This window comes from Brachycentrus maculatus, unplaced genomic scaffold, assembly GCF_059751285.1.
Source record: "Brachycentrus maculatus isolate JH-2025_06_01 unplaced genomic scaffold, ASM5975128v1 h1tg000004l, whole genome shotgun sequence".
NCBI lineage: Eukaryota > Metazoa > Arthropoda > Insecta > Trichoptera > Brachycentridae > Brachycentrus > Brachycentrus maculatus.
Window position 1 is genome coordinate 221,823 of NW_028280759.1, and position 10,981 is coordinate 232,803.

Here is a 10,981-nt window from a genome sequence, read left to right on the forward strand (position 1 = left end):
ATAAAAAAAATAAAAAAAATATATATATATATATATATATATATATATATATATATATATATACATATATATATATATATATATATATATATATATATATATATATATATATTTATATATATATATTTATTTATATATATATATATATATATATATATATATATATATATATATATATATATATATATATATATATATATATATATATATATAAATTGTACATTGATGGGTTAATCGCTTATTGGTCACATTGAACCCTATATAGATAGCCGTTTGAAATCAGAGGGTAGATATAAACAAATGAAATATTTACTGATTTATTTACTGTTGACCACAGAATGAATTAACCAAAGTTTACAACATTTTGAGTGTGTCCAAATACTTGTCCTAAAATCTGGGTCTCACCACCTGTGAGTTATTTTTATATTTTTGACAAATAAATAAATAAAAAAAACTCCCACATTTTGAAATAAAAGCATTCTAAATCCAATCATAGATGGTTGTTGTGAATGTGAATGTCTTAATCATGGAACGTCATGAGATTGATCATACATGTATGACTTCCAAAATTAGAGTAATGTGATTTTCAATCAAAGGTAAATTGGTGAATATTACACGCGTGTTGAGTGTTCACTTAAACAGTGTATGACAGATGTAAGTCCTGTGATTGGATTTCATGACTCCCCAGTATGCAGATTTTTTATGGAGGATAACGCAACACCAATCCATATTGTCTATAATTGTGACGCACCCGCTCGCAAACAAAGTCACATCCTTGGAGGACTACTACTGGACTCCAAGAAGGTGAAGCTCCTACTACCAAGAAAGGTCGTGAGTTACATGGATCACGTAGGTCATGGGAGTGAGCTGGAATACAGAGGAAGGTCAAAATAGACCAAATAGACATAAGGGATGCAAGATCCCTTGGCTTCAAAAAGAAGTAAAGTCCTTTGAAAAGTCTGGGTATTCATCCAGACTTTTCAGACATCTATATTCTTCTTCATTTATGTTGAAAAGTCTAAAAGGGAAAATTACAACACTTTATATAAAAGATTTAAATATTCGTCCGCCTCCGTAAAGTAATGGTCAGTACGCTCTGGAAGTCCCGGGTTCGATTCCCAGGGGGTGTCAAATAAATATAAGTGATTTTTTCACAGTAATATTTATTCAATATTACCCTGGACTGGTACCTGAAACGGAGGGCTGATCACCTTTCCTTCATGCGTAAACGATCAAGATAACACTGCGTTTATATGAAGCAGCGCCCTATGCACCATTGGGGTGCGGATAAGGGTTTTACTATTTTTATTATTATTATATAAAAGAAACTGTAAAGAAAAGCTAGAAAAAAGGATCCGGTAAGGAGTTAAGGAAACCAATATAGACTGATATTTTTTTTAATATTGATATCTCAATACAGATGAAGGAGAAAATGGAAATCTTAGTATTTAGAGGTTAACAATCTGTCGCACTACTTTATAATAAGTACTTTTCCACAGAGTGTTTTCTGCTTTATTTTTAAAAGTAACTGTTTAAAACGTAACTGTTAAAAGTTTTTCCCTGTTTACTAAAAAGCTTTTTGAGTACTAAAAACAAAAGAAAATTGCCTTACAATTGTTAACTCATTTTCTTATACTTTTAAACAGAAAAGCTCATAAAAAATGTTTTTGTTTTACTAATTTTCCTCCAAATATTTGTTATAATATTCATACTTTCTGGAAAAACATATTCACGTTTTATTGTAAAACATTTATGAAATCAAAGAATCATTTTTTATCTATAATAGCTTTTTACAAAAACAAACTCCTTTGAATTTTTACTCTAATAAATGCTCGGTAATTGTTATTCGAAGAATTTTATTTTCGGTTTTATCTTGTCCTTCAAATATTTGATACGAAGTAGAGTAAATTTTCCGTAACATTTAATGTCTGAATGTTTTATTATTTTCAGAGAAATATTTTTTTCTGATTCTCGGAATACCTTGATAAAAAGAACAAAAAATCAATACGAAAGATTCAAAGTAAATTTTTTTACAAATATATTTGAAAACTGATATTGGATTAAGTTTTAAATTTAATATTTATACATACATATTTAATATATAAATGTATAAATATATATATATATATATATATATATATATATATATATATATATATATATATATATATATATATATATATATAAATATATATGTATATATACATATATATATATATATATATATATATATATATATATATATATATATATATATATGTATATATATATATATATATATATATATATATATATATATATATATATATATATATATATATATATATGTATATATATATATATATATATATATATATATATATATATATATATATATATATATATATATATATATATATATATATATATATATATGTATATATATTTATAAATATATATATATATATATATATATATATATATATATATATATATATATATATATATATATATATATATATATATATATATAAATATGAATATATATATAAAACAATAAAACCTTTAATTCCATGGGAAAAAAATATTCGATTAACGAGTTTTTTGCTTAACGAGTAAGATGCTGGAACGAATTATGCTCGTTATAAGAGGTTCCACTGTATTTATTTTTTTCCTACCAGTCCAGGTTAATAGTTATGGTTATCCTACTTATAACTCATTAATCATAACTGTAAGGAATGCAGGTATGTTAGTGACACATTGGTGACAAAAACATTCCAGATTTGTCTCTCTTAGAAACCAGTCACCCACTTAGAGTTACCTAGTAATTCTTATTTATAATAAACCAAAGTCAAACTACTAGCGAGTTATTACTGATCTTTCACCACCTTATAACAAATTTCTAATATTTGATCAACATCAAAACACGTCTCATTAATCTCTGTCAACATTTACCCCAAGTTACGTTGATCGCCGTTGAACACCAGAACCTTTACGTAGAACCTGAAACAAGTGTTCCTTAATTTTGAATAGAATGTCATTATGAGAAGGCTTCCAAAAACCACCCTTTGAAACAGAGTTTGGAGAATTACGACCCTAATCTTCCTAATTACCTTTATTAATTTTAATAATGCGTTAGGTACATGTATTGAATTATTACACAATTTTTGCTTTGTGTACCATACTTATAGGGTTAAAATTTTGAATTTGATAACTTAATAAGACTTTCAATACACTCGTATTTTTTTTACAAAAATAGTGTTCATGTTGTACTGACTTCTTCTTCTTCTTTTTTTGTAGATCCTAGGGATCTGTTTGTGCCTCCGCATGTCACTTTTGGGAGGTCTGCCTGGGGGTCTGCGTCCTTCAGGGTTTCCTTGAAGGGCGATACGTGGAAGTCGTCTGACATTCTGTTTATACGTTCATTCCGGTATCGCCTCCGTTGTCGTCCCCACCTCACGATATCCTCCGTCTCATAAAATAATGTTGGTAAATAACCACTCACCGAGATTTTCTGTCTAGCGGTTACGAAACGTACCCGTCTTTTCGTCTATTCACCTGTAGAACATTTTTAGTTTTCGAAACTAGTCGAGTGTAATGAAATAAATCTCATTAAGTGGTATTACATAAGTGTTTAATTTTTCAAATAATCAATTTGTCATTCCATAAAGTAAATGTCAAATCAATGAATAATATTTTATCATTTTTACCGAACTCCACATTTTGCTTTTTTTTTACGTACCTTATTTACTTCAAAATTTTGTTATTTTTAAAGGTACTTTGTTAACTTTAATCCTTAAATGAGTTACAGAACTTTCATATCGGTAATATTATATTTATAACTCTTATAAGAGTTATAAATATAATATTACTGATATGAAATTTTTATAAGTATAAATTTCTATAAAAAAATAAAGTAAAATGTTTTAATATTTTTTTTAAATTAGAAAAAAAGCACCCGTATAAATTATCAAATTACCTTACATTTCCTTTTATATCCTTAAAATTTATTAGATAAATATGTTTTTCTACCGCATAATGAATTGGTGCTCTCACATAATTATGTAGACACTGAAATAATTCTTCATTTCACTTATTTACTCTTTCTGCTCCTAGCTTCTTCTTCAGATCCACTTATTGACCCTCCATCTTTCTTCCGAGAGCATCTTAATTTCTGTTTGTTTTCGTCCAATTTATTCTTTCCCTTCTTTTCTCTTCTTTATTTCTTAACTGCTTATTACCCAGTTTATTTTATGATTTTTCACAAGGCATCCAGTTTTCCGTATAACAAAAAACATAGCAATTTATTTCGCAATTGAATGGAAGGCTACTTCCTGTTTAAAGACATTATTAAGATAAAGAGAGAAAAATAGGAAATGGTCTTCACTGAAAATTATCGTGAATTAAAAAATACATGTCTGATTAAAAACATTTTTAGTTGATATTGAGTTACATGGTTATATTGGATCAATTTACTGCAGAAATAAATAATTTAAAAAAATGCTTTTTCACCAAAACAGTGCCCGACGTCACAAGACTTGGATAAAATGATAGATAAAAACGATGGTAAAATTAAATGGAGTACATTTTGACATCTCAACATAGATAAAGAAGAATATGGAACTCTAAATATTTACAGGGCTTATGACCTTTTAAAGGCTGGTTAAGTGATCAATTTACATAGTGTAACATTCACTATTCTACCCATGGTTGACAATCACACTGCTAGAATTTTTGGAGCTCATACATATGTATATCATAAATCTCAGGACTCCAAACTCAATTGATTTTATCAGCTGCAAATGTATTTTATTATGTCCTCGTGTATTATGATGATGAATTTCTCCGTTAAATATGTAGCGGATATGACGATTCTTCAGCCTAATTGGTTGGAAAACTTTTATGGTTAAACTTATTTTTCTTTTTCAAATTACTTTATTACGAACTTCTCTTAGGAGGGTGTGAGCTAAAATGTTTACACTCCAAATGTACGATAAGTAATTTCTAATGAAAGCTCGATAATTGAAATTCGATTTCTTATGTGAAATTGGAGGTGGGAGGTTTGTTCAATGTTGGAAAAACGTTTTCACAAAAATTCATTTTGACAATCTCATTTCCGCAATTCAGTCAAATGCGAACCTACTAAAGCCTCGAATGATACATTCTTTACAAATTCTGTTCAATGGATGCCATGGATTCATTAATAAAAAAAAATATATACATATATTTATATATATATATATATATATATATATATATATATATATATATATATATATATATATATATATATATATATATATATATATATATATATATATATATATATATATATATATATATATATATATATATATATATATATATATATATATATATATATATATATATATATATATATATATATATATATATATATATATATATATATATATATATATATATATATATATATATATATATATATATATATATATATATATATATATATATATATATATATATATATATATATATATATATATAAATAAATAAATATATATATACGGGTTTGGTTGTAAAAAAAATTTAATTGAATTTTTTTTTATCAATTTTTCCCTCCTTACCCTTCAATTACTTCTTTTCAAAACCATATACGAGTATTTACATGAATGTATAAAAAAACTCATCTTCGTTAGTGAGTTTTTTTATCGTCGTATATTTTACGATAGTCTGGTTTTTACGTGCATTAAAACATGATTCGTGGTCTAGTGTTAATGGTAAAGAGGTCAAAGTAACACTTATCGACAGTATTACTCGTATCTTAGAGAATGTATCTGTGAATGTGAGAGCGCGTACAAGATTGGCTATAGTTCCAATACCAATTATCCGAAGTGTCCCATTAGTTGTGTAGTGTACAAAGGCAGGAGTGAGCTCGTAATGACTAGTGGCGATGGCACTCACCTGCTTGCCGGAGAAGCCTTCATTGACGCTGAAGTGCTCCCTATTGAGAAGGGTGAACGTGAAGTCGACGTACACCCTCATCCCCTCGGAGGCATTCCGCCAGACCAGGTACACGCCTGAAATTACACTAGATTAGCGACTGATTACATCAATGGACACTTTAAAGGAAAATATTTGAGTGAGAATTACACGCAATATTGATATTTCACAGAAAAATATTTAAATGAGAATTGTACACAATTGATGATATCAATTGAATAGTCCAAATATTACATATTTTATACGGTGTATACGGGACGATCAATGATACAATGGATTTTTTAAAGTATTTTTTTTAATGATAATTATGTACAATTAAAATCAAGTAAATTTAAAGAATAAATGTTTTACTTAATACCCATGGAATAAACAAAGAGATAATGGATATTTCTCTGCAAAATATTCGTTTGAGAAAGACATACATTTTGATCAGTCAGTCGATGTTATCGACTGACTGATCAAAATGTTTTTTTTTTATTTATACAGTGCCATTGGACAAGCAAAAAGATAATGGATATCGCACAGCAAAATATTTGTATGAGAATAACATACAATTCAAATCCACATTCATGCATCTCCTTATACATACCCTCCGATTATCCAACTCCTGACCACTTTAAAATATTTGATATATTTGATCATGCTAAGTTTTTCTCGGTCTTCCTCTGCTTCTATTGCCAACCACATTTAACTCGCAAATTTGTTTTACCATCCTTTCTTCACTCATTCGATTCACATGCTCAAACTATCTCAACACACCATTTTGTGTATATGTGGTTGTTAATTTATTTTAAAGGAATAATCTACAAAGCCTCCATTTAAGAGGCTTGTCTCCAAATAGGATGGTTAGGATAGGAAACGCAAATGTGAAAAATATATCACAAACACCCAGAACGATTGAAAATAAATCCTCTTTTAAATTATTTTGCAATTGGCAGGAATAAAACCCACGACGCTAGTTTCACAGTCGAGCACCAGCCCAACTACGCCACGGCGCCTGTCAATGTGAATGGAATAACTCCAAAGACTAAGGCACTAGGGGTTGCAAGTCCGTACTTGTATAAGCTTGAATAAACATCCTTGAGAAAAAGTCTGATATCAATGAACACAGTTTTTCTTCTTCTTCTTTTTAATGGCTTTTCACCCATCTTGGGTGTTATAGCCAGTGTTGTGATATTAATGAACAGAGTTAAAAAACGGAAAGCACGATAAAAACATCCCTAATGACGATCGCATAAAATTCAGAGTAGGTACTTACCGAGCACTTTGTCCGTTCTCGAGAACGTGATGGCCCATTTCTGGAATCCGCACGTCAATTCCTTGCTCGTGACGTCGCGCTCCAAGTCTCTGGTAACCGACCGGGTGACGACGAACGTGAACACGTGCGTGTTGGCGCGGTCGTGCAGCCTGGCAACCCTGTACAGCAGCGCCATTGTCGCGAATCAGCCAATAGCGGCTCGCTGCTTCACCGGAATTCGGACATTTAAAACGCTTAAAATTCAAATCGGCGATCCCGCGTCGGAGCGAACGAATCCCCGGGCCAATAGTATTGACATCTCAAACGAGCGAACGAACTTTATCTATGGATTTGGAGAGCTATACACGATACAAACACAATTTCACGCAGGTAGGTACTGTTGTTATTTAAAATCACAAATTTTACAAAATGAACCACACACACACACACACTTTATACAGTACCAATTTACAATTCTTTGATTTTACTGAATATTATTATTATATACAAACGAGTACGTTTTACAAATTACTCATTTATTTTTATACAGAAAGCACTCAAAATTACGCTTTTATTTTAATTTTCTCAATTATCTTTTCAGGCAAATAAAACGTTATTTTGCCTTGGGGCGACGTTCCTTATGGCAACATTCTGAAACAAAGAAAATAATCATTAAATAAAATATTTTAACAGAAAATTATTACTAAAGAACAGCGATTAATAAATTTTAACGCTTTATCCTTCCATTTTGAATATTCGTGACCGAACTTTAAACTTTAAAGGGATTTTTTATCGAGACATTTTATTTGATACATTAAATATTTTAGAAGAAAATTTAAAACTTAAATATTTAATTTAACGTAAAATGAAGACATTTTGACATCTAAACGTATGTAGATGAAGAAGAATATGGAAGTCTGGGTATTTACAAGGCGTACGACCCGTTAAAGGCTGGTTTAAGTGATCACTTTATACACGTGTAACATTCACCATTCTACCCATGACTTACAATCGAGCTCAAATATCGGATGTTGTATTTATCCTTCAATTGCACTTTTATTTATTGAGAAAAGACTTCACGAAATTTATGTTATATTCTTCGTCTATGTTGAGATATCAATATAAATGCCTCTTGAGTGGACAATCATAGATTTGGACACACTCAAAACATTGGGAGTAAAATAAGTCTATTATTCCCGAGTTCCGTATATTCTCGTATTTCATTATTTCAAATGTCCTAAGCAATTTTTTTTGAACCCTTATCCGCACCCCAATGGTACAAAGGGCACTGCATCATATAAACGCAGTGTTATCTTGATCGTTAATACACAAAGGAAAGGTGATCAGCCCTCCGCTTCAGGTACCAGTCCAGGGTAATATTGAATAAATATTAGAGTGATAAAATCACTTATATTTATTAGACCCACCTCTGGGAATCGAACCCGGGACCTCCAGAATGGTAGCTGAGCGCGCTGACCAATACGCTACGGAGGCGGACAAATTGCCTAAGAAAATTGATAGTTGTAAACTTTATAACCACGCTACATTATAACCGTAAAGTGACAAGTTTATTACTGTGGGAAATTATAGCAACCTGGTAGAACTTTGATATCAAAACAGAATGTCAAAATTGATATCAATTTAGTTGGTGTAAGGAGAAAGTTTCTCGAAGCAGAAGGTAAGTTTGCGGTTAGAGATCATGAATATTTTGACAAGATTAAATAGATAATTTCTATGGAACTAATCATATAAAGTAAATCTTTTCTGTTAGGATTCAAAAACATAACGGATTTTCTTTATTTTAGATAACATCTAAGTTAGTTTGTTCAAAATGTTCTCTCTTTTAGGTCACGTCTAATTTAGTTAGGAATGCAAAGCTGAGATAAGCATTATCGATAAAATTAAGAAAGGTGTGTTGAGATGGTTTGGACCTGTAGAACGAATGAGCGAGGAAAGAACGGTAAAACAAATTTATGAGGCAAATGTTAGTGGAAAGAAGGGCAGAGGAAGACCGAGAAAAACATGGCACGATCAGGTATACCAAATACTTGAAAGTGGTCAGGTTAGGAGAAATAACAATCGGCGAGTAAGTATGAGGAGATGCATGAACGTGGAAGAGGCGAAGAATGTTTGCAAAGACAGAGTGGTGTGGCGTTCTATTCTCTCTGCTTACCCCTGCGGGGAAGCGGCGTGATGGTTATTTGGTTAGTTTTAGAAGTCTATTCAAATTATTCTTTGTTTCAGGTCACATCAAAGTTTGTTTAAATGAGTGTTTATTCAAAAGGTTTTTTTTATTTCAGGTCACAAATAAGTAAGTTTAAATCAAAGTTAATTCAAAATGTTCTTTATTTCAGGTGATATCTAGGTAAGTTTAAATTTAAGTTTATTCAAATAATCTTTATTTCAGGTCACATCTAAGTTTGTTCAAATGTGTGTTTATTCAAAAAGTTCTTTATTTCAGGTCACAAATAAGTTGGTTTATTTGAAATGTACTTTATTTCAGGTCATATCTAAGTTGGTTTAAATGTAAGTTTATTCAAAATGTTCTTCGCCATCTGTTAAAAATAATATTTTTTCAAAAACACGATTCTAAGCATTACGCATGGCGGACAGCCTGCGTCTTGACAACTACTCTCACTTAGCATTTTCAATGTTTTCAATCGCATCATTATTTCATAAATAAAATAAAAATATTGCTTCACAAACATTAGGAAATAAAACATTTTAAACCACCATAAACATTTCAAATACATATTTTTTAAATACCAGTCTTATGATGTCGGTAACTACAAAAACCCGGTCACCGGTCAAATAAAATAGATGTGGAAAAAACTATTTACTTGTAATTTTTTTTAATAAAATACAATTTCACCAAAACAAATCAGCAGAAAACGTAACATAAACCGAATAAAAAAATATAGAAAATTGTGATTTAAAAATTCTCTTTTTTCCATTTAAAAAGGCGGAGCCATAGCAATGGGTGACCGGGTAGGTGTAGCGTACTTGAAATTCATCTTTCAATATTTTATAAGGAGTTTTAACGCGGGTCTCTAAAAAAATTTTGCGTCTACCTGTACCCATCAATTCAATGAATTTCAATATATACGATTACCTTTAAAAGACATAACATACATCGTATGAAAATTTTTCCCATGAGACAAATAAAAAGTCTTTTTCCTTAAAGTAATAAATTCTTACATATTACAAATATTTTTATATTTTACGTACCTACATATGTATACTTATAAGTTTGCTAATATAAACAAACTAACCAACTAACCATCACGCTGCTTCCCGCAGGTGTAGACATACCACTCTGTCTTTGCAAACAATCTTCGCCTCTTCCACATTCAGTCATTTCCATACACACCTGCCGATTGTTCCAACTCTTAGCCTGACCACATTTCTGACCATCACAAATTCTTGATGATGCCAAGTTTTCCTAGGTCCTCCTCTGCTCCTATTTCCAAGTACATCATTACCATATTTTTGTTGTTGTTTTACTTTTGTTTCTTCACTCATTTGTTCCACATGCCCCAACCATCTCAACACATCTTTCTTAATTTTATCGATAATGGTTATTTCAGCTTTGCATTATTTCTTTATATCACTATTCGGATATCACATATCATACAACGTTTTGCAGTACATTCGTCTGAAAGATCGCATTTTGACTGCATTCAGTCTACTTTCATACTTCTTTTGCATGCTTAAATTCCTTACAAAGCTATATTTATTTTGAAGAAATGACTGATAAATTTTCATAAGTAAATAGTATTTCAA

At 30.1% G+C, this 10,981-nt stretch overlaps 1 protein-coding gene across 1 annotated transcript in view; it reads right to left on the bottom strand.

The window, feature by feature from the left end:
* The window catches only part of LOC148313882 (uncharacterized), a 106,378-nt gene extending 100,359 nt beyond the window's left edge, over window positions 1-6,019 (bottom strand). The window contains exon 1 of the mRNA XM_088277750.1: window positions 5,923-6,019. Within this exon, the coding sequence (XP_088133876.1) occupies window positions 5,923-6,003 (81 nt within the window). The 5' untranslated portion in view covers window positions 6,004-6,019. The remainder of the gene's footprint in view (window positions 1-5,922) is intronic.
* Window positions 6,020-10,981: the final 4,962 nt, after the last annotated feature.